Consider the following 26,155-nt stretch of genomic DNA (forward strand, 5'->3'; position numbering starts at 1 on the left):
CTGTTACAAATGATCCGAAATTTTGTGGGCAATAAATAATAATATAATAAAAATTATAATAAAATATAGTATCTTCACCGTGTGTGACGCGCTTAAAGCTACTCAACCGATTTTGATCTTGTTAAAACACAGAATGGAAATTATATGATTTTGATGGTATAAAAGCGATGATATACTGGCTGAAAGTATTCTTAAAAATTATTACAATGGTTCCGATTTTTTCTATAGTGAAATATAATGTGTATAGTAAATGTTACCATACGGAAATCGCCTATCTTTCAGCTTAGCACACAAAAAAATCAAGCATCTTCCGCAATAATTGACGTCACCATGAGTGAAAATATCATCGTACTCGGCGATAGGTGAAGGATTGAAAAAAACGTCATAACTCCGAAAATACGATAAATCGCATTACATACAGGGGGTGATACGGATAGCCCTCTATGTCCTCTACCTCCCAGCTTCCATTCATCACTACTTTTTGGGACACCCTGTATAGGCTAAGGATATATGATATTAAAAGGGTAGGTAGTTTAAAAATAAAACCAAATGATATTCTTGAAAACTTTATTTCTAATGTAAACAATATACTTATAGCATTTTATATACATACTCTACATCTATATAAATAACGTATATAAAAACAATTCAAAACTTATAGTAGGGGAGCCCAAGAGGGGATTTTGGGATTTACTCGAGCGCGTCAGATTACTATAAGGGACGGTACCTTAGCTATTCATTAGTACCTCTAGTCAATATGAGCAGTTATGGTTGGTGGGTGCGCTCAGGGGCCCCGCTGGAAAATTTGAATAATCCATAATTCCCTAAGGTTGAGCTCGAATCGTCAGATTAGCGAAATGGGGACTTCTTATATTGTAATTAACCCCCCCATATATTAATCTGACGCGCTCGAATAATATTACTTTAATTTTTTACCCTTTCTTCATAGCGATTAAATCGCCACTTAAATCGTCAGATTAACGTATACTTTTTTTCAGTGACGTCCTGGAGCATGCAAAATATCAATATCTAACGCGCTTGAGTATTTCCAAGCCAATTTTTTTCTTTTTTAAATTAAAAAAATCAAAAAACCCTTCCCCACCGCTAAAAGTGAAAACATTATAGGACCTTTTTTTCTCGCTATGGTCTAATCTACCAATTCTAATAGGTTCCCGTGACGCTCGAGTAAATCCACATTTAGCATCCTGGGCTCCCCTACTATTAATACAAATTACAATATACATAGCAGATAACGAAATTATTTACTTTAACAATATACTTAATTAGATTTAAGATTAAATAAAAAAAACATACCTACATACAGTTTAAAAAATTATTTTGTAATGCAAAATATTTGTAAATAATTCATGCCTTTATCTCAAAGAGTTACATAATATTTTGTTGTATTAAAAAGTAGAGCAAGTGAGAAACAATATTTTCAGTGTTCTTAAATATATTTTTTTCGATAAATATCGGATATTATATTTATCAGTTGGTAGATATTAATAAGCAGTGTTGTAGCTTCGCTCTTCCAAGTAACGTAAAAAGTTACGAATGTATTTAACACAAATATTTTTTTAGATAAAGGCCAAAATTAACAACAATTATATGATAATTGTTTGATGTTTGAATGTTACGTTTGATATAAATCTTATTATTTTAAATCTATATTTATTTTATAATTAGAATTATCAATTTCAATTTGATAAAAAGTACACAATATTTTACTATATGAATCTTTAAATTAAATAATTATTTACGAATTTTTCTAGCTACATAATATGCTTTAAGTAGGTGCAATTAAAGGCCTATTCATACAGCAGTATCGGCTACCGCCAAGAAGCTTATATCTAATACACTGGAGATTGCGCTATGAACGTTGGCTTGTCACGGGAAGGTGTGACCTTGAATGACGCCTGGTTGTTCTTTTGTCCCTTTCACACCAACTTGCCAAGTTAGGTGTGAAAGGGACAAAAGAACAACCAGGCGTCATTCAAGGTCGTGCCTTCCCGTGACAAGCCAACGTTCATAGCGCAATCTCCAGTGTATTAGATATAAGCTTCTTGGCTACCACCATGGGTAGCGGTATCACGATGGTCATGCTATTAAATCTCTTACGTAGTATATTATAGAGACTCTAATCGCGTGCCATCGGTGTACCGCTATGCTACCCACGGCGGTAGCGGATACCGCTGTAGTTTGAATAGACCTTAAAATTTAATAATTATTAATGATTGTGTATTTTTTATAATTTTGTGCTTGATATAGATGTATTTAAGTGATCTATTAAAATTTATTTGTATTGACTGTTCCTATGAACGAAAATACAAGTAAAAGAGAGATTTTGTTAGCAAAATTTACATTTATTATGTCACACATTTTGTAATAATCTCTAGTTACAAATTGTTTTTCTTCGTTTGTTCAATAAAAATATTTTATTTTTATTTTTTTTATGAATTTGAATTATCTTCCTTTACGTGTGGTTTTTCGTTCAATCAGTTGCCTTGTATCAAGATTAAGTTCGATCCAGTATATTTAACTCTTATCTTCATAATACATCATACTCTATATTCATTTATATATTAATATAATTATTTACAACTAGAAGGCGAGGGAAAATTATTTACACGTGGTCCTTTTTTTCTAATTAGGCCTTAAATGGGGTTCATTTAAATTGACGGCACATAATAATTTTGGATCTAAATGCGCTACAAAGGCTAGAATAAAATAAAATAATGATGCTGGTGGCTGTTTATTACATATATATTACATATATATTACTAGAAATAAAGGTCATTATCAATTGTCTTGTAGGTAAGTCAATACCAAGGTCAATACCTATATCAAATTGTAGAAAAAGCCCGACAATTTTGTAAACATATAAAACTTTTTTTTATATAGAAAACAATATTATATAAATGAGATTTTCAAATTTATTCAGACCCTTTTAATTAACAGCAAAACATTTTTATTGTTTTTTTTTGTATTTTCCAAAAACAAATAATTATCAGGAAAATGGGTAAAGATAAAAACAGTTCATTCATCCTTATAACTAAAAACAGAAAAGCAAAAACTTTTACAAGCTGTCCATGTACTCTATTGAAACAGTATGTATAATTTATTACTAAAGTTTATTTATTATAAACATTACGCTAAATTGATATTAACGCCGACGCCTGTCACAAACTCGTCGCGTATCAGTGGAAGTAGAGCCGGGTGTCTGAAATAAATCAATTATTAGTATGGAAAAATGGGAAATTTCGAGGTGTTGTATTTCTATCGATAAAACATGTTTTTAGACAAAAGGGTACATATTGTATGGAAATAGACAAGAATTTTACAAAAAGCAAAAAAAAAATGGTGCTGTTGGTCAGAGCGTGATCTAACACCGAAAGAATTTTTTAAATCTGACCCGTAGTTCCTGAGATTAGCGCGTTCAAACAAAACTTATATAAAAAGGAATAAATGGTTGCAGTAGGTACAGTTTGATAATACAATACCTAATCACAGAAGTAAAGAGACGTAAAAAATAAGAACACATCTAAAAAAGTACTAAAATGAAATAAAAATTTGTTGTAGTTGCGAAATAATATAATTTGTAGTTGCGAAGCAATTACATTCCCTGAAAGCTAGTCTGTAGTTTCCTATTAACTGTTTTTCCTGAAAAGATTCTTACTCAATGTCTTTCCTAGTATAGCACATCTGCCTGGTTAAGAATTGCTTGATTTTCTGATAAATTCTGAGGATTACTACATATTACATAGAAATTAAAACTAACTATAGACTTTTAGTCGCGATGCCTGGAATACTCGAAAGATCAAATTATAGTTTTAACTAATAACTCATTACAACACGTTCCGCCCACAGCAAACTCATAAATTGTTCACCAAAGTGCTTGGGAACGAGATAAAATTGAGATTTAATATAAATTTCAATATGCCGTGAGTGACCAGCACTACGCTGAGCACTTTATAAAATTAGATTGTACATTTTGATAGTTTATAGTTAAAACGATGCTTCCCAGTAAATTGCAGCGCCACTTTATAGTTTGTCAAATTGCTTCTAAAATTATTTTTATGAAGTCCCTATATTTTCTTATGTCATCAAGGCTGGTTAATGTTAAAGTTAGTAGTGTTTTAGACTGAAAAATAATACCTAAAACACGATCATAACTGACGAACAGCTGAGTCGTTAAAACTTGAAAATTAAATTCGGTCATAAAAACGCCATAAAGTGCCATTTTATGACTTAAGTATTGACTAGTATGGGGTTATCAAATTTGACTCATAAGTTTTTTAATTTTAGAAATTCTCATTTTGGAAAACTAAATAAATTACGTGAACTTAAACTTTTGACAATTCTATGAAAATAAATAAAAATAATTTTGTTGCTGTTGATCTTAGATTACAAAATAAAATACAGATGGAGCATGTCAATCATTCATCGCCCTTGTCAAAGAAAATACGAAATCAAAAACGAATACGTTCCTCCGCTAGTGCTATAGCGATTCTAGTGTCATGCAATACGTCAAAAGGGGTTTGATATTTTAGTAAAAAAATGCTGTCTTGTGATATCAAAACGCTGTAAAACTTGTACCCGAAAACAAACAAAAAGATAAAACATCGTTTTACAGATTTTCTGTAGATTATTTGGCTTATTTAATTTTGTATACAAATAATAATTTTACAAATACGAAGGAATTCAAAACTTCAACGTATGCTGCCAGTATTTTGAAAATGAATTTGCCATTTTTAGGGGTAAAATGGTTAAAAGATATTCGGGGTAGTGCTGTTGGATTTTTCGATCGTGAATGTGATTATTTGTATAGTGCAATAAAAGTTCATGGTCATTATTAGATTATTTACAAAGCATTATACATTTTTTTCTTACTTTTATAAAAAGCGTCGTTTTCGCTTGCGATTTTATTCATGTGAACACATGATGGATATGATGAAAATAAAATGTCCCGCATTCTCGACTAAAAACTACCGCTATTCGCATTCATATGTTTTGAAAAATAAAAACTTTTTTTAATGTAATTTATTTAATAAATTTAACCCAGATGTTACTGAAACAATTTTTGTTATCATATTAAGGTGAAATTTACATATTGTGTCCATATTGCAAAAAGTTTAACTGGAAAAATAGTATAAAAATTTTATCTATCGTGGAAATCTCGGAAAATGGTGTCCTTTTAAAAGGATGGTAGTAATATGTACTACTAAGTAGGTAGACTATGATATTAAAATGACAACATATATTTCACATATATTTATGTAGCAATATGAAAGTTTTCAAAACATAATTTAGGATGCAAGGTTAGATACATTTAGGACAATAGAAATTGGCTTTCTTATGACATTCTATACACCGAAGCTGCTTGTCTCTGTACCTAATGATGTGATCTTTTCCATCAAATCCAGAGGTTTCACGGAAACTCTAGCACCTTTACGTTCCTCATTCTTATATGTTTCGAGCAAAGCAGTTCCAACACTTCTACGAATGTGGAGATAATCATAATGGCCACCTTTTACTTATATATTTGCCAAGAATTATGTATTGCCATATCTAGTCCATGACAAGTCAAAGAAAAATACCACTTCTTGCCTCTGATAGACGTCTTGTCCAAACCGATGCTCTGGTCGGATCTGTCCACCCCTCCCATTTTCCCGTACTTTTTTTACGACAATTATATTTTTCTTCTGTTGTTGTGAAAATCTCTTTACCGTAGACACAGGCTGAATCGTATCAAAGTTTGATGCAACAGTCACAAAACTGTTATCATTCCATTTGCAAAATAAATTTGTTCTGCTCTGGTCGATTGATGCTTGAATGTACCTCGTGGTGTCTTTTTCAATTCTCAAAGCCAGCAGGCAAAGGGCATTTCGCGACGCGATTTTCACATACTGTGCCAGTAGCCTTTATTCCTCGTACTCGAAGTTCATCAATGAGATGAATGGACGTAAAAAAGTTGTCAAAAAATAAATGGAATGCAGCTTTGCCCTATATTTGTCGCAGTACATCGGCATACAACGCTTGCACCCAATCCCAGAGGCTTTTGGTATTTGTTTTGATTACCAACATCATTCGATTGTCCTTGGATCACACCAAACTATGCAACCTAACTGTGTCGCTCCGATCAAAATTCATACCCCCATCTTATCTGTTTCCCTCTTATGAATTGCTTGCATGGATGGCCGCCATAGTAGGGCACCATGGCTTCGCCGATGCTGTGATGCTCTTCAAAGAGTGCATGCGCAAAAAGTACTCTGTAGTAGTACATATTACTACTGGCCTTTTAAAAAAACGGCAATTAAAACTGCATAAATATCACAAATAAAATGTAATCTAATAGTAGATAATATATATTTCTAATAAAACACGTTTCAAATTACGTGTATTTAAAATAAATCAAGTAATTTGTTGTAATTTATTGATAATACATTTAACTTAATTTATCAATGGAAAATGGCAGAAATTCTAAAATAATTTAAAAATATACCACTGTTATAAAACGACACAACACTTTAATTTTCCAATTCCTACAACCGTGAGGTGCCAAATGAATATAAACATTTTTTTCAAAAATGCCCTCATTGTTAATAATAATTTTATTTATGGTGCGTCCTTTTAAAAGAACGATAGTAACAACTGGGTTAATGTAATTTATTTAATAAAAATTGAATAAAATTATTTTGTCCATGTATAACTTTAGTAGATAGGTGATAAAATAATTTTTACAATATTATAAAATAATATAAAAAACCCGAATTTATATTAAAATAAAAATTAAAACATGACTGCTAATAATTTATGTAGCCTACCACCACAGCTACCTTCATAATTCAGATGATTGCAATGACACCTCATAAGTCACAACTCAAAATCGATCCAACAGTTTATACTGCAGGGCGTGTCAAAGAAATATTATACATACATACCTACACTCGAAAAACATAACCCTCTTTCTTCCGTAGTCGGGGAAAATTTTGGGAAAATTTTCAATATCTGGTAACATAACACCCACACAGAAGCACCGTGTACGTACAGTGCAACGGCGAAATGACAGCACACATAGCTTTATGGAAATGACGATAAATTATTCGGTTTAGTTCGGCAACGCTCCATCTGTCTTTTATTTTGTAATCTAAGCTGTTGATATAACCAGGCAATCTTCAAACATCAAACAGTTAGATAACTTTATATATATGTATGTACATATTTATACGTCTTGTAATAATATACCTACTTATTACTTACCTACAGCCAAGCCTACAGCTAAACACTGATCGTCTTGTAACATGTTGTTGACACATGTCACTATTGATTTCATAGCAGTGATGCGTATCTGCTATGAAGGTGTCGATTACCTTTTGAGTGATTCGTGGCATACACCTTGCTCAAAACTCTGTAGAAGCCAGGAGGCGGTATAAAGGCATGTACCCATACCAGCTAAGAACGTTTGCAGGGATACAGCCGCCCAACAGAAAGATCATGTGAACAATATAAAGGCGTGGACTCACTCGTGCGCGTGCTTGTGCGTGGCGGCGCGCGCGCGCGCGAGCAGCGACAGCACGGCGCGCTTAGTCGGCGAGATGGCGCCCCGCGCGCCGCCCAGCAGCGGCCGCTTGCGGGTGCCCCCACCCGACCCAACACCTGACCGTAACAAACCCCTTGATTACAATTTTATGAAATAGATCGATGCGTACACAAAGATAACATATTTTACAGATAGTAAAGACCAACTTCTTATACCTTTTCATAACCTAAATCTATGAAACATTTGATTTTATTTTCTACTAGGTTTCCGCCCGCGGCTTCGCCCGCGCAGTCGTAGAAAAACCCGCATAGTTCCCGTTCCCGTGGGATTTCCGGGATTGCGTCGTTGTCCCGGGATAAAAAGTATCCTATGTCCTTTCTCGGGTATCAAAATATCTCCATACCAAATTTCATGAAAATTGGTTCAATAGTTTAGGCGTGATTGAGTACAGACAGACAGACAGAGTTACTTTCGCATTTATAATATTAGAATGGATTCAATAGACGTCGAATTCTGTAAGGGAAGTGTTTTATTTCCAACTCCGAGGAGTCGCTAGGTGACATTCGGTGATTCATTCTTGATATATTTTTTTCCATTTCGCTATCCTACCTGCGAACTATACAAACGTTGGGATGTCCTAACTGTCAGACAGACTTTTATCTTATCTGTTATAATAAGGCAACATGCACAAATAAAATATGATCCGAATTTCAATAGGGACAAGCGTAGAAAAGATATTGTATGTAAAAACAACTCTTTTAATACATGTCTGTCACATAGATTTTACTATTATCTTGGGGCATTTTTATACAATAAAATCAATAAGTCTATTTCAATATACTCCCTTAGTACATCAAGGTGTAAGACGTCGGTATGTAAATGGCTGAAAAAATTAGACTATCAAACATCAGAAAATTTTATTCATACAATTCGGTAAGTAGAGAAACTGAATCATACATACGCTATCGCAATAACTCATCCACACCTACCCTCAATCACACATATACGCGCTCACACACGCAACACGCACGCACACACACACACACACACGCACTCACATACGCATACACAAACACACATACACAAACACTCACATTATACACTAAGTATATCAATTCATTTTAACTCTTCACCTCATCTATAATAATTTATAATATATCCATTGGTAATTTTTCGATATTAATTTTTCATTTAACTTTAATCACAATTAATTATTATTTCTCCTTTAATGTTCACGTTCATTGTTTATCTGATAGATGTGATTGTTAATGCTTGGGGGCCTGGTGACCCGTAACTCAAGTATTTTATACTTATCGCGGGCACCAGTCTCTCACAAATGTTAGTGTTAAGATACATAGATTAACAATGTATGTGTTGATTGTGCATTTGTGATGAGAAAATAAATAAATTTAATTTTAATTTTAATTAATTTTTGGACGTATTTTGCCCAATGGAGAATAAACTCCAATTGTGTGATATAGGATAGGGACCTCTCAATCTCTTGTTTGGTTTTGACATAAAAAAGGTGCATGTTTTATACAGAGTGGTGTATTTTCTTTATTGAAAATCATTATTATATAGACTTAATTTGTTTGTTTCAAACATTTGATGACATAAGAAAATATATTATCCTGACAATTTAATGATTTCGCCCCATAATATCTTCACTAATGTTTAGGCCCTGCGCAGACGGCACACTTTTTGTGCGATCGAGTCTGCGGCGCACAAAAAGTCTGCATGGCGCGCAAAAAGTCGGTCGCGGATTTTTCACAGACTCAACGCACACGACGCACATCTTCGATCATTTTGTCGGCAGAGCTGTAGGGACGTAGACGCTATGGAAATCGTGTAAAGTGTGCGCCGTCTGCGTTAGCGCGCGTTGAAGCAAACGTTCAATTCTTTTCACACACTTTTGTGCGGAGCGGCGCGGTGCGTTCTGCCTGAATTACACGGATTTTTTGTGCGCCGGACTTTTTGGCGTCGTGTGCGTTACTGCATATAATTTCATAGGTTCTATTTTCACAGACTAAAAAGTGCGTCACGGATAGTCTGTCGTCTGCGCATGGCCTTATTGTATTAACCAAGTCAGAAATTATAACGTTATAACAAATACATATGAAAAGAAAACATTGGAAATCCTATACGTTAAGCGGATTTCCGAGGAAATTCTTTGCCTCTTAGATTGAAACGAAATCAATACTTTGTAGCATTAAAGGTAGGTATGCTCTGTGCTTATCTGTAGACGGCTTAAAGTAAGGGTTTTAAGTTCCTTCTGCTTAACTTATTTAAAATAGATATTTTGAATGCGGTTCTCGCAGTTTCTATTTAAACATTGTATTGCGCCAAAAGTTTCAAACGTAATGACTAACATACAAGATTTCTAGCAGAGAAATGTCTCTAATTATTATTATTATTGACCTATTTTAAAAACTAGTTAGTTTTATTGTTCCGTTTTCCTTGAAAAAAATATGAATGTCTCAAAAGTTTCAAGTTACGATATCAATTTTCTTTATACCAAAATCTTCCATTTAAACCGAATATTCCATCTGCTAATTGTGAAATAGTTCAGTCTTTGAGAATCAACAGAGCTGCCACGGACATTGCAAGCTGTAAATCTTAAGGCAAATGCACCGGGTTCTAACCACAACAGTTCTTCAAAGAGCTTGTCCGTCGAACAGTCGTTTAATTAAATAACAGAACCGTCCAACTGTTTGCATATTGTTATCGAACTTCATAGCTCAAACTTGATGCGCTTTTAGTTTACCTTCGTAATACGATATTGCAAGGAAAATTAAGGTGTTGCAGAATTATGCACAGTATTGGATTTAAAGTCTTCTTTTAAATAATAATTTAATGATTTTATCACAATCGGGTTTTTTCTAAATTTAACTAAAGTAATCTAACTATGAAATAATAGTCGTCATGAGGAAATTCTGGTGAAAATTAAATTCTGTAGTCATGAGGTACCATTTCGCACAACAGCAGTGAAATATACTATGTCATTTTTTAGGTGTGAATATACTAAGACGAAATCGCTGTCTAGTACATAATTAATATGTATTACTAAATACATAGGGCTTAACAAAAACGAAACCTTCATTACGGGAATGTTCACGAACTGGCAAAAACCACAACGATGTTGTTGACGACAAGATTACATGAGCGGGCAGTGATATGCGTGTAAATAATGGTACAGGGCGGTTGAGTGTAACTGATAAGAAAGAATAGGATACAGTAGGTAGGCATTTAAGACGCCTTGTGTGAAATGACTTTCTTGGTAGTCTACACAAAATGATTGATATACTTATACTCCAGAGACTCGGATCTTTATGTATTGTTATAGTTACTATTGTTAGTTGTATGGTTAATATTGTTTGGCTGTGTGTTAATGTTGAGTAAGACCTTGCGAGGCGAGGTGCACGGCGGCCGGCTTGACGTGATGCGAGTGACACGCGGGGCTGGGCCGGTACGAGTGCTGCGTGTCGGCGGGTGTAAGTAAGAGCGACGTACCGACCTTGCGAGGCGAGGTGCACGGCGGCCGGCTTGACGTGATGCGAGTGACACGCGGGGCTGGGCCGGTACGAGTGCTGCGTGTCGGCGGGTGTAAGTAAGAGCGACGTACCGACCTTGCGAGGCGAGGTGCACGGCGGCCGGCTTGACGTGATGCGAGTGACACGCGGGGCTGGGCCGGTACGAGTGCTGCGTGTCGGCGGGTGTAAGTAAGAGCGACGTACCGACCTTGCGAGGCGAGGTGCACGGCGGCCGGCTTGACGTGATGCGAGTGACACGCGGGGCTGGGCCGGTACGAGTGCTGCGTGTCGGCGGGTGTAAGTAAGAGCGACGTACCGACCTTGCGAGGCGAGGTGCACGGCGGCCGGCTTGACGCCGCGCAGCGCGGGGTGCGCGTGCAGCACGCCGCCCAGCACGGGGCTGCTCAGCCCCAGGATGTCGCCGCCACCTGCCCAGTGCTCTGCGTTAGTTTGTTAATTAGCAAAGCGAACATATATTCTCTTATGACATCTATTTCACGATTATCTACTATTATTTCGATACAATACGATTAAGAAAATAATATTTTAGTATTTATTGGCATAAACTTTCGAGACAACTGAGCGACTTTTGTAACTTTGAAGGACATTTTTTATATAATTTTAGTACACACTAACGAACGATCAATTTGAAATTTGTCAACAACATGGCTTTGTGCCAAGAAAACACATAGGCTACTTTATTACAGGATAAATGGGACAAGGAGGCTTAACATATAAGCTGAACATAGATGACGTCACTTGTTTTAGATGAATGAAGAAGGCGTCTGGAGAAAAATAATCCTTATACATTCGAGGTATTATATCCTACACGAAAAAATAAACACCATCCTACACAATAAATGTTTTTATTAATATAAAATGCTGAACCCTTCGACTGTTTTAAATTCAAAGAAAAATTCAGTCCTAGAATTCCTCGTCCACCCAATATCTCTTTAAATGTGTTCGCTGCTAACAATTAACACCGGTTTTTATTAGCAGATGACCCATCTCATTTACCTCCTCGCTAACCCGAGCAAAACAAAACGGAATTGAAATTTATTTTCCGCATCCATTTGCTAGATATGCTTTGCATTTAAATAGAAACAGAATGTTTTCATGAGAAATTCTTTCATTAGCATAATTATACGCTCTGCAGTCCATATTCGTTCGGAAGTGAAAGAAATAATTTCGTTTGCACCGCATTTAGTGGCACGTGGTGAAGGCATTTTAACACACGATTAACCTTTAGAGCATATAAATGTTGGTAAGGTTTTACGGTGGATTAAAGCTATTATAGTATTCTGAAAATCTGGAAATTCAGACTGCATATTGAATACAAACAAGAACAATACTGACGATAGGAAACAAAGAGGACCGAGTCTAAAGAAAAGGTTAATATCATGGATGTTGATTTTAGCAACTTTCCGAACATAAATATTACTTAGTATAGAGTAAGTCTAGAAGCTATGGGCACATCTACAGAAAATGGTTAAAGCCATATGGATGTTGGTTAACTACATTTAGGGAACATATCTTACCTAGTATAGAGTTTTGTGTGAGCAGATGATGTGTTGGTGCTTGTTGAAGTATACCACCTCCAACTAGCAAGCCGTGACCAGCTGGGCTTGTTAACTGCAAATAAATAAGATGAATTCATGTATTTCTAATTCATCTCACCAACAATTTTTTTTTTATTGTCGATAGCGTACCACTCCTTTTTGACCTGACCACAATCTGGCCTGATGTTAAGATGAAGTGGTCACAGCACGTAGCATCTTAATGCTACGTGCTGTGATGTACGTGCTTCCCTAGAAGGTTCACTATACGCTTGAAGATTTTTTGATGTGAAAACTTCTTTAGCGGCGTTGAGCACTTTTTCTGTAATGGGTATAAAATCTTAAACTCGCGTCAGGACACGCGACCTGATCGAAAAAGCGTAAGACGGATGGATATCAAACATGCTCAACGTTAATAATCAAGTTTTCACTTCTACCGGCACTCCCGGAGTGCAACCCGTCTTTTATTTTATTTTATTGAAACAAGCAACCCTCACAAAGCTTTTCATTAGTTCTGCTCGAATATGTAGTAAATTAAAGTGTCGATATGATTTTAAAATAGCAACTATAGAATTTCTGGCTATTTCTGCAGAGATTGCTTTTCAATTCGGTGTTTAATAATTTCTACGCTTGAACAGGGTTTTTAATATAAATCTAGGTGAATAAATAAACGATCAATTATGAGTTCGAGAACTGTTGTTGAAATTTTTAATTCTTCCTAACCCGGTTCCTTTATTTTATTTATTAGCCTTAATCAGACACAACAATGGTAAACAATATGTGCATATAACAACTTAATTAAGACTCTGATGAGTCGACATCGGCAGATTGGTCTGTTTGCCCTAATTTGGCAAAGGCCTCCTCCATTCCCTTCCACTCTTTTCTGTTCAGTGCTGTTCTCGTCCATGTTTTTCCCGCTGTTGCTACGATTTCGTCTTCCCACCTTCTAATCTGTCTCCCCCGTTTCCTTTTTCCATTTTTGGGATACCAGAAAATCAATGTTCTATTCCATTTTTCACATCCTCTTAATATATGGCCAGTGCATTCCCATTTAAGCTTCCGTGTTTTACATATCACATCTTCTACTTTCGTACGCTTTCTGATTGTTTTATTCCTTACTCTGTCGTTTTTCCTAATATTTAACATGCTCCTTTCCATAGACGTCTGGCATGTCCTTATTTTTGAGTTTTGCGCTTTGGTAAGTGACCACGTTTGACAACCATAAGTTAAGACTGGTAATACACATGTGTTAAAAAGCTTCTTCTTAATGTATACCTTTGTTTCCTCATTTTTCATTATTTCTTTCAGTCTCCAATAACTTTTCCAAGCAAGACCAATTCTTGTATCGATTTCTTTCGACATAACATTATTTATGGATATCTGTTGGCCTAGATAAGTGTATTCTTTCACATATTCAATGGGTTTACTGTTTAATATAATAGGAGATTCCGTAGCATTCGTCATGATTTTGGTTTTTGTTATATTCATTGTGAGGCCGACTTTACGACTTTCCCTCTCTAGGTCTTCTAGCATGCTTTGGAGATGAGTACTTGATGCCGCGAATATGACAATATCATCGGCGAAGCGCAGGTTGTTTAGGTGTTGTCCATGTATATTTAAGCCATATTGATCCCAATCGAGTTTTCGAAAGATCTCTTCTAAGACCGCGGTAAATAATTTAGGGGAAATAGGATCTCCCTGTCGTACGCCTCTGTTTATTTTTATTTCTTTTCCATGTTTTTCTAATTTTATTTTCGCTGTACTAATTGTGTAAATATTTTTTAGAATTCTGATGTATTTTAATTCAACTCCTTGATTTTTTAAACTTCGCCAGATGCATTCGTGATCGATTGAATCAAATGCCTTGTTGAAATCAATAAAACAACAGTAGAACGGTATATTGTATTCTTTATTCTTTTCAAAAATCTGTCTCACTGCGTGTATGTGGTCCAGCGTCGAATATCCTGCCCTGAAACCAGCCTGTTCTCTAGGCTGATTCTCGTCTAGATTCCTGGTTATTCGACGGAGGATGATCTTTGCGAATACTTTGTATATATTAGACATCAGGCTAATGGGCCTATAGTTGTTGATTTCACTCTTATCTCCCTTTTTGTGGAGAAGGGTTATTGATGAGTTCGCCCACTGGGTTGGTATGGTTTCCGTGTCCAGTATGTCATTAAATATATATTGCAGTATTGGTGCAAGAACGCTTTTACACTCCATTAATAGTGCATTGCTGATAGAGTCTGGTTCGGGAGCTGTGTCAATTTTTTGTGTTTCTATAGCTTTGATTATTTCTTCTTTCAGTATTGGTGGAACAGTTTCGTTGCTCTGTAAGTCAGTTTCGTCGGTTTTATTTTTTTTGGAATACAGGTCTTCGTAAAATTTGGTGGCGATGTTTAATATATCGTATCTTTTGGTCTTCGTCGTGTCCTTTCGGTCTTTCATCTTTGGTATCCAGTTTGTTTTATCTGTTATAAACTTAGCAGCTTTTTTAATTCCCCCTGTCTTGGCAATATGTTTCTCAAAGATTTTTAGTCTAAAACTCTTACGATCTTTTTTCATTTGTGTTTTGATCTCTTTACTTAACTTACCTATTTCCATTCTTATGCTTCTAGATTTATTAGGTATTTTTATTAGATTTAACCGTTTTTCCAAAAAACTGTCCGGTTCCGGCTTCCGTATAGTAAACACGTCTGTCATATCTCGCTAATAAATTAATTCTAAAAGTTTAAATAACTCACCCTCGTCAAGTTATAATCATCATAAACAGTGAATATTATGTGCAAGGAATAAAATAAACTAATAATAACAAGAGAACAGTGCAAAAGTGAAGTGTTTAAACAGAAACATTAGAACGAAAAAGTGCGGTTATTAAGTCAATAACAATATCATCATTTTCAAAAGTGACAGTTCAAAGTACCAACCTAACAAAAAGTATACCATAGACTATAGACATTGACAGTACCAACCTACATTTCTATCATAAACTTCAGTGTTGCCAACTACAATTCGGGGTTACCAAATTAAATTCAGTATTGCCATTCGATAAATATCTCCCCAAAATTATGGAAAAAGAAATGGAAAATTTCTGGGTAAAATTGAAGGAACAAATGGCGGCACAAACAAGAGAAATAACAGAAGCAGTCACTAAAAACGTTACAGAAAGCATAAATGAGAAACTAATTGCTCTTACGGAAGAAAATAAAAACCTAAAAACGGATGTTAAGAAACTACAAGATAAAATCAAAACTATGGAAGAAGATAGAAGACGAAACAACCTCATATTCTTTGGCGTAAAAGAAGAAAATCGTTATGAGTCCCAAATTGATCTGATTATAAACTTGCTTGATGAGAATATGAATATCCGTTTGAATCATCATGAAATTAACAATGCATACAGACTTGGAGAAAAGAACCATAAAAACATGCGCCCTATACTAGTAACTTTCACAACAAATTGGAGGAAAATGGAAATTCTCAAGAATAAAAAGAAATTAAACTCGGATATTTACATAAAAGAAGACTATAGTAAAGAAGTTCTAGAAAAGAGAAGACAGCTTTTGCCCCAACTAAAAGAGGAACGAGCGAAAGGTAAAATCTGCTACCTCGTTAAAGATAAACTGATTACTAAGGAAAACAAAGAAGATCAGAAGGACAAAAGAAAACGAGATCGCAACGAATCTCCAAGTAAATCACCAAATCACGCAACCATGCCTGCTCCAAAGAAGGTTAACAAAACAAATATGTTGGATTATGTTGCTAGAGGAAGATCTTCGTCACTAACCATTCCAACAACGTCAAAAAACTGTTAAATGACATCGGCAACCGGAAACAAAAACAAATAAACGAAACTTCTTTTAATATCAAAAAAACCAATCAATACACCCCAAGACGGCTGGTCACCGCGGGGAAAAGCGACCACTACCCTCCAATCAATTCCACATCCGCGCCAATCGTTTCAGAAAGCGATAAACGAAATTCAAAACAAATTTTTCATATAGCAACATTTAACACGCTGTCATTAAGGTTAGATGAGAGTTTACAAGAACTAATTTTAGCCATCCAACATATTAAGTGGGACATAATAGGCCTTAGTGAAGTACGACGAATGGGTGAGGCTATTGAAGAACACAGCGAATTTCTTTTCTACTACAAAGGAGAAACACCCGGAAGACACGGAGTTGGTTTTTTAATAAAAAAAGAACTCAAAAGTTTTATCAAGGAATTTGTTGGCGTCTCAGAAAGAATCGCGATATTAAACATAAGACTTCCGCCAAAGAAAGAAAATTGGTCTATTATACAGATTTACTCCCCGACTGAGCAATCGTCTAATTCTGAAATTGACTCCTTCTACTTATCTCTAAACAATGCCATCAATGAATACACATACAAAAATTGCATAGTCATGGGAGACTTCAACGCTCAAGTTGGAGTTTCAAGAACAGGAGAAGACATCATCCTAGGTCCTCACAGCAAAGGTAAAAGATCGAGAAACGGGCAAAAATTATTGGAGTTTGCTTTTGAAAATAACTTGAAAATACTGAATAGTCTATACAAGAAAAGAAAATCAAAGAGATGGACATGGGTATCACCGGATGGACGTTATAAGAACGAAATCGATTATATTCTCTCAAACAAAACGAAATTATTCGAAGACTGCAGTACTATCGCAAATCTAAATTTCAATAGCAACCACAGAATGATGCGGGCTCGGCTAAATACATCGTCAGGTTCAGACAACAGTCGCCCTTTTAAAGTCAAAACTCGAACGCCAACTAACGCAACATCATAGGCTACGATTAGAGATAAATTAAATTCTTTGAAAGGAGCGCTTACTCAAGACCTAACTACTCAACAAAAATATGATATGCTCTATGAAATATTAATAACAAAATCTGGAAACAAAAAAGCAATTAAAACGAAATCGACAATATCTGAACCCGGTTCCTTTATTTCCAAGCAAATATTAATACTTTATACTTACCTGAAGAATAGTCTTCCTTGCGGTAGTTTTAAAACTGGTCTTAAACTCAATATAGCCCACGTTATAAACTATTAATAGGAGACCTTTCAAACCCCCAGTGAACTTTTATTGCTACTTACCCTTAAACGTGACCTCTTGAGTCTAAAACCGGCAATTGTATAGATATAGGTTAGACTGGAGGTCGGCAATCTGTGCTCGATTTGTATCAATTGTGATCTTAATGTGAAGGATATATATCGAGACCTATATTAAAACATATACTTAGTTATGTTTTAACGCGCTTATCTGACGAATTACTGGACAAATTTCAAAAACTATTTCACTGTTAGGAAGCCTATAGGCTATATTATCATGCTAAGACCAATAGAAGTGAGTAAGTAGAGTGGAAAGGGAGTAAGACCGCGTGGCATAGTTAGAAACTATAGGTAGTTTTAAGAATAATAATTAGTTTGTACGCTCTAATCTCAGGTGCTACTTGAAAGATTACAAAAATTATTTCCCCGTAAAATATGTATGTGATGCGTTGTATACCAATGTATTCTTGGTAAATCTTTTCCCTTGATGTCTGATTCCAGTGAATTGCAGTAAAATGTTTATGCATGTATGACTCGGTTAAATGTATCGTGATATTTTTGTTTAGGATCGCTCTGGCTGATAATATCGGAAAAATAGCAATAAATTCAAGCATTGAAAGCACTTCCAACTGAGCGCAAGTTATTCGATTTCAACTGTTTGCACTTTGAAACATAGATCGTTGTCGGTGTGTTACAAAAAAAAATTAATGTTGGTTTGTGCACATAAAATACTATTAGAAATGTTGGAAATATATTTGGTGTAATATTCTTAGTACTATTAAGAATGCGAAAGTGTGTTTATGTTTTTTGTGTGTTTGTTTGTGTATCCTGTATCGTGTATCTTTCACGTCGCAATGGAACTACATATTTTATGATGTGATTTTTGTGTCTGGAGATTGTTAGATAGGCTAGTTTATTCCAGGGTGAAATGTTTAATTGATATGGGAACTTTTTCGGATACGCGGGTGAAGCCGCGGGCCGTAACTATTATTAAATAAAAAAAGGGCCTATTTAACGTATCCTTTAAAGAAAAAAGAGTTTTCAATATTTATTAAATTATAACGTATGTTATAATCATATTTCGATTGAAAAGTGGTTCGACAGTTCGGCCAGGCGATAAATCGGTTTGACACGTTCGAAATTCATTTCTCTGGTTAGCTTGTCACGCATGACGCGCTTACATCAAAGCTACATTCTGAGTATAAAAGCATTACCTAAAAATTGATTACGTGACTTTACATGACGTGTCGCGCACAGGTGTCGCGTATTCCATGATTCACTTTCGTAAATGGTGAGAACATTTCTCAATTGATTCTTAAATCACGTTTGAAACGTGACACGTCATAAATGGAGCTATAAATTGGCCAATTTTGAATTAGACATTGCGGGATACATAAATAAAAGATCTTGAAGCCTCGATGGTTAGCCTTATAAATAGTTCGTGAATAGTGTTATTATAGAGGATAATTAAATGTCAAGAAAATAAACAAACAAATTATATAAGCTGATTGCTGATTGTGTATACAACTTATTGCTAACTAGCTGTGCTCCGCGGTTTTACCTGCAGTGCTCCGCTCCTGTTGGTTTAGCGTGATGATATATAGCCTATATAGCCTTCCTCGATAAATGGGCTATCTAACACCGAAATAATTTTTCAATCAGTAGTTCCCGAGATTAGCGCGCTCAAACATACAAATAAACAAACATACTCTTCGGCTTTATAATACTTACCAGTATAGATTTATAGATAAGTAATAAACATGAATTCAAAGGCTTTAAAAATCTGACTATTAAGTTTGATTAAAATTTCTCTTCATTTGTTTGAAAGTTTGAGTGATATTTTTCACAAGAGTTAATCTATATATTATTATAAAGCTGAAGAGTTTGTTTGTTGGAACGCGCTAATCTCAGGAACTACAGCCCCCTAGTCAAGTGGCTTTCGTAAGCTGTAGATAAACGTATCTACAGCTTACGTCAATCTCATACATTCTTAGTCTATTCTATTGAACGCTACGCTAACAGAAAGCCACTTGACTAGGGGGGCTGGTCCGCTTTGAAAAATTCTCTCGGTGTTAGATGGCCTATTTATCGAGTAAGGCTATAGCGGCACAGGCATATATATCATCAAACTAAGACCAACAGGAGCGGAGCAACACGGGTAAAACCGCAGGGTACAGCAGACAGTTAGTTAAAAATATATAGCGAATGAGATCTTTAACTAAAACATTGTTTTGCTGGTTCTTCTATTATACCTTTATGTATGTATATGTCTTACAATATCTTTAAGAGCGCATATTCTATTTAACGCAAGTCAAAAACTCCGCGATCTATTACGATAGATCGCGGCTTGCGCTATCCTTTTACTATGAACAGCATAGGTCCACAGGAGAGCGCCGAGCAACATGTCCTCTCTCTGGAAAGGCTCGCTGCCGACTGATTTTAATCGGGTCGCGCGCAGTGTTTTATAGTACTTTAAAAAAAATTGTAGAAAAATAATAGAGGTACCTTAGTTGATTTTTTAAATTTTATCTTATAAGTAAGACATTCTTTTATTGCAATATGTATAAATTATATTCAATAAAGTCAAATATCTTGGTGAAAATAATAATTTTGTCGACTATAATTTCTAAAAAAATTCACATTGTTCGGATTTTAAATTCGTAAGTTAGGAGTTCAAAATAAAAAAATCTTTTAACTAACTATTTTAATAAGGATTTTTGCAGTTAGTTAAAAATAATTTTGTGTTAGATCTGTCAGCAATTTCAGATATTTTAAGCTTCGAAATTGACACGTACGTGCTGGCCACGGACAATTCGCTATAGCGAAAATTCGCGCGGCGCGACTGGCGGCGCGTCTTGCGAATGAATCAAATGTATGGAAATGTACTGGGCATGCCACGCGCAGCGGCGACCAGCGAGACGACCGGCGAATTTCCCCGAGCGAATCGCGCGGCACGACTAGCGATCGAAACAAATGTATGAGTTATTACGGCGCAGGCCACGGAGTCGAGCGGCAGACGCGGCGACTACTCCCGGAGCGAACTTAATTTAAAATAGTTTGTTTTTTTTTTCGCGAAAATGGAGACGGAAGCTTTTATTGCAGAAATTCTAGCTAGACCAGCTATTTGGAAGTCTAGCCACCCGCAACATAATTTTTCATCATGCCTATATTTTTCATATTTTTGGTGGAATTCTCCGTCTGTAACACGATTTCTATTTAATTCGTGTACTCCACTATATCTTCCAAACATTAAATCTTGAGCAAAAAAGCTGCTACTCTCCAAACAATACGTCGAGCTAACTTTGATAAAGCCATCTCGTCTCCTCGTCTACACTGGTCGCGGCGGCGAACGCAACTGCCCGTGGCATGATTACCGCGCCGCGCGAATTGCCGCGCCGCCCGTCGCGCCGTCGGTCGCGCCGCCGGTGTCCGTGGCCAAGGTGTTAAAGTGAAATCAAGTAATCATCGGATCAGTTATCTTGATGGTATTCAGAAATACTGTATTAATTGAAATAAACTCTTAACTAACTACATAGACAATAAAATTTCCTAAAATTATTAGTAATTCATATGTTTGTAAGATAAGCGGTTGATGGACAATCTGGTTTGAAAAATCACATATTTGAGCCAAACAGCGCACGGACCGCGTACACAGCCTTAAACTTCTGTTCAGTTCTCCCCTTCCTAATTAATTAGTATGGAATCGTAACGTTTGTTTTACGTAAGTAATTCAGAGTAAAATAACAATGTTACATAACTAGAGGAACCCTTTTATCATTTGCTATATGTGTTGATTGCAATTAAGCTTAGCGTAGTATTATTGGCAGGAAAAAAATATACATGGATAATAATAATTAATACACTGCAATATGGAAACTCAGGAATAATAAAAACAGCAATGAATTTTACATTGCCATGTAGATATAGTTATAGCACAGATAACATAATACTATACTGGGTATTGGGTAATAATAGAAACTTTTTGTTTAGGACTCAAGTTTAGGAATTCATATCTTAATTATGTCATACTAGTTGCGCTTCGCCGAAAGAACGTACACGAAATAATTTTTCAAATCGGACCAGTAGTTCCTGAGATTAGCGCGTTCAAACAAACAAACAAACTCTTCAGCTTTATAATATTAGTATCGATTATGTCAAGCCATAATTTTAAATTATAACGTAACAATTTTGTAAATGTGATGAGTGTGTTCCGCATTAAGTCAAAGACCAAATTTTAACAAGAACATCCTTCTTGCTTTAAACATCGAAGAAAGAATAACAAAGAAAATTCCTTATCAAATTTACCTTTGTGATTATTTCTATTAAGTTATAGTCAATAATAATTGAATGAACGGGATCAAAAGAAGTTGGGTTCTACAGTTAATGTATCGAAAACAAGAATGTTCGCTGAAAATACATTTCTAAAAATATCTAAGAAAAATATCAATAAGTAGGATGTGGTACAATCTTTGGGCTGAGCTTCGTGAGGAAACTGTTATCGTTATCTATAAGGAGCAGGATTCGTATAGAAATTGGCTGATATTAGGCCTAAATACTTTTGCTATCTAGCATAATAATCTTCAATGTTTTCAGAACATATTTGTATGCTAAACACTCGATTGTTTCAAAATACAGTAAAGATCGAGATCAAATTAATATAGTATGTTAAATAATAATAAGATGTTACGTTTTTTAATCTAACTATTTATATTTGTGTACAAGTAAAATACCAAGTTTCGATGTGTCTCTTTAAAAAGTGTCACATAGTTTTTAATCATAGTTTATTATATCTAATGCTCTTCCAAAACCATAACTGCAGGAAACATTATTTTACGGGAGCAATTTCTCGTAAAACATAGTTTGTATATAAAATTTTATAATAGTTTCGGTATAAGTTGTGAAAGCGTAGTGTGAAATAGATGTTCCTGGAATAAATTATGTAAACACTTATCGTGTATTGATTTATAATGTTATTGTTGTATGTTTGTGTTTTGAAATAATTGTAAAATTCCTTTATTTTAACCCAACATCATCAAAAAGGAAAATTTTCATAAAAAAAGAGCGTGTCCGTCGAGCACACATTTCAGAAGTGAAACTTCTTTGGCAAGATTCAAAAATATCAAAATCGTCGCCTTATTCCATGACGTGCCGGTCTTGCGAAAGGAGTTTCACTTCTGACACGTGTGCTTGACACACACGTTCTTTTTTATAAATGATTTTAATACATACCTGATGGTGCGGTAGATGTTCAGGTGCGGGGTTAGGCGCGGGCGGGGAGAAGTCGCGCGCGCTCGGAGCGTGCACCGGCAGCACGGGGGCACTCGCCAGCGAGGGCTGGGATACTGGGGCCACTTGTACCTGGGTATGGGATATAATCTATACTAATATTATAAAGAGGAAAGGTTTGTATGTATGTATGTATGGTTTTCACGCATACTACTGAACCGATTTTGATGAAATTTGTTATAGATAATCTTTAGACCCTGAGAAAGAACATAGGCTACCTTTTATTGCGAAATATGTAGGTACCACGGGCGAAGCCGGGGCGGACCGCTAGTAACTAAATAATGAAAAATGTGTGCATGTACTAGTGTACACACGTAAGAAGTGAAACTTCTTTATGACCTTATTTTTCAAAAAATAATTTACTATATGCAACTTTCAGAAATACGTCGAATCACGCGTGGTAGGGAAAAAGATGGCGCATAACTGAAAAATGTCACGCGTAACGAAAAAATGTTACACTAAATTTTTTACAACCCCGATAAAGAAGTTCCACTTCAATAAATATTTCAGGGTATTTTTTACCATTATTCGATCTGATCATAGGTACCAAGCTTTTGCTTGTGTTATGGAAACCAATCTAAACATAATTTTTCTTAGTTGCTTTTGCCGATTAAATGTGTTTTAATTTAATTTTATTAATTTCAATTAGTCATGACAGAAATAAATGAGTAAGTTTCGTAAAAATAAACAATCTTCTCTCACTCATTTAAATTTTGTATTGCCATAAATAATAGAACTGTGGATGCACGCCTAACTTCTTTTACCGTTCGAGGCATTTAAATTTTTTATTTATTACCCATCCAAGCTAAAGTTCTGAAGCAAAAAATATTAAAACTGCTACTATAGGAGGTAATACTTTTATTTTCTTCAACTAACCCGTTGTTTCGCTGTATCCCGTATGGGCAAAGTTTCCTCGCTGTTACTTCGCGACGATTCTGGTGGGGTTAGTCTTCGCTGTTCATTTTGTGAAGATAGTATCTGCATCTCCAACATTTGTTCTTGTCGAATGTCGTCGTTGTAATCCTGGGAATTATGAACTAATTAGTTAAGACCTTCGAGCAAGAACGGTTGATTTAATTATCATCACAAACGCCTCAAAAAATATACCTTGCTTTTTTTCTGTGCTCTGATATAATGAACCTTGCAGAACGTCAGAGTTGATCAGCAATAAGGTTATTGTAGTGAAGTGGATTACACATCAAAAATTTAAGTGTAATGGGTATTTGAGAATTGTAGTATTGATCTCCACGTGTTGCTATTTGCTGTTAAGTGCCCCTGCTACAGTGTATGGAACTTACTGGCACTAGGAATCTCCTGAGCTCGGCGAGCGCGTAGGCGATGCGCGCGTGCGCCTCAGCGGGCGTCGCGAACGCGCTGATCTCCACGTGCAGCTCCTCCGACAGGTGGGAGAACTTTGGGTCACCTGACATGCGGAGCTCTTCTTCCTGTTCCAAAATATAGAGTCTCAAAATCCCGATTCTAATGTACATGCAAAAGAAATTACTTGACCATTTGTTTACAAATACTGCCAACCAAGTACATAATATCTTTATCATCTTCAACAAAGAGCACAATTTAAATAAAAATTATAAATTTTGTCGATGCTAAAATGGTGGGTTATATTAATTTTAGTACAACTTTCTAATAATAATCTACTGGATTTATTAATATCATTCTAAAAATCGAACGAAATTTCTAATTTCGAGGGTTCCAAGAATTTTATTTATGATACAAAATAACTACAGGTACAAAAGAAGCACCTGAGCATATTCAAGACCCAATCGTGGACTATCTTGAAGATTGGTATTGTGAAGTATTTCAAAGCGGTCACAACTAGCGAGTCTCCAACAAATTACAATACACTCTTCATTGTATTGTATTGATATAAAATTGAGAGGTTCATTTTTGTTCCAGACAATGCGGTGTGCAGAAATCGTGGGAAAGTACATTTATACAGGTGAAATAGTTGAATTGTTAATGTTCGCGTGTTTTTGTGTGCTAAGAAATACTAAAGATCCACGCTAGTACACTTAATTATTCTTCTATGCTTTTATTTCTCTCACTTTCTTGGTAGTAGTCTGTATATTTTGTTCTACTATCTATTTGATTTTAGAGTAAAACACTATTTAGTTTCTTAAAGAATTTCCAACAAAGGATACATATTATTTCATTACATATAATATGGTTTCCAGTACACGAAATTTCTACCATTGCAACTAATTGGTCTTTCATTAGTATCTAAGAGTTAATCATCGAGTTAATAATTTTAACCCTTGGAAGGTGTTTCCTACAATTTATTCCCATAATAAATTACCTTTTGTCTATCCTTCATAGATCCTCGGCCTAGCACAGCCATTTTACACATCGTATCTTCTTGTAGACGCTTCAGTGAATTCCCTTTCGGCCCGAGGAGCTTTCCGACGAAGTTAAACTGCGAACAAAATTATCTATTTACCTTTATTGTTGCTTTTATTAAAGTTTGGTTGGATATTTCTAAGAAAAAAATTAAATTGACCAATTCTTTTACTAAATCTGTACCTATAAGTATAAACCAGCATTAACGTAATTGGTATAATAATATTTTGAATTACTTCCGCAAAATGTTGCTTTAAAATTATTTGTCTTATATTGCTCAATGTTAATTTAAAATATGTAGGTACCTTTTTCCAAGAACACCACGACAAATTCGTAACAAAACATTTTCTACCTACATTTCTCCTACACGAAGCAGAACATCAATTCAACCAAACCGAATGTCATTCAAACCGACCTTGAGTTGCGATCCCCTCGTGGGGTTTATGTCCCGGTCCCCAGGGGCCCAGATAATTGGCGGTTTATTAGGGTAGACTAAAATATTCTTACGTACTTTACGGCCAATCTGGTAGGCAATTGAGATAGAGACGTATTGATTTAAAGCGTTTTAATTTTCAGGTTGATGAATTTAAAGAACAGTCTATCGTTCTTTAGGGCAATTAATACTTTAGGAATGAATTAGGTACTATATTCACTTAATAATATCTATTAAATTCTTATTGTTTCGTCTTCATTGTTAAACTCAGTACAACTCAAGGAACTTCTTTATTCCAAAATATGTAGATTGTAGGTAATATGTTTATTAATTTAGAATTGCGATGTTCAATTGATATAAAAAATTGATCAATATTTATTCACTCTACCTTTCT

General features: G+C 35.3%; 1 protein-coding gene across 1 annotated transcript in view; it reads right to left on the reverse strand.

Annotated features, from left to right (window-relative positions):
• Positions 1–2,090: 2,090 nt before the first annotated feature.
• Positions 2,091–26,155, reverse strand: part of LOC149897559 (uncharacterized) — a 67,607-nt gene continuing 43,542 nt past the window's right edge. The window contains exons 3-10 of the mRNA XM_090116187.1: positions 25,288–25,404; positions 24,272–24,418; positions 23,850–23,996; positions 22,917–23,045; positions 12,609–12,702; positions 11,391–11,498; positions 7,524–7,656; positions 2,091–3,220 (exon numbers count right to left, since the gene is read on the reverse strand). Of these exons, the coding sequence (XP_089972313.1) occupies positions 3,148–3,220; positions 7,524–7,656; positions 11,391–11,498; positions 12,609–12,702; positions 22,917–23,045; positions 23,850–23,996; positions 24,272–24,418; positions 25,288–25,404 (948 nt within the window). The 3' untranslated portion in view covers positions 2,091–3,147. The remainder of the gene's footprint in view (positions 3,221–7,523; positions 7,657–11,390; positions 11,499–12,608; positions 12,703–22,916; positions 23,046–23,849; positions 23,997–24,271; positions 24,419–25,287; positions 25,405–26,155) is intronic.

The sequence above is a fragment of the Colias eurytheme genome, chromosome 25, assembly GCF_061535395.1.
Source record: "Colias eurytheme isolate Ceu_HAF_F1 chromosome 25, ilColEury1 Martin Lab GWU primary, whole genome shotgun sequence".
In the NCBI taxonomy this organism is placed as follows: domain Eukaryota; kingdom Metazoa; phylum Arthropoda; class Insecta; order Lepidoptera; family Pieridae; genus Colias; species Colias eurytheme.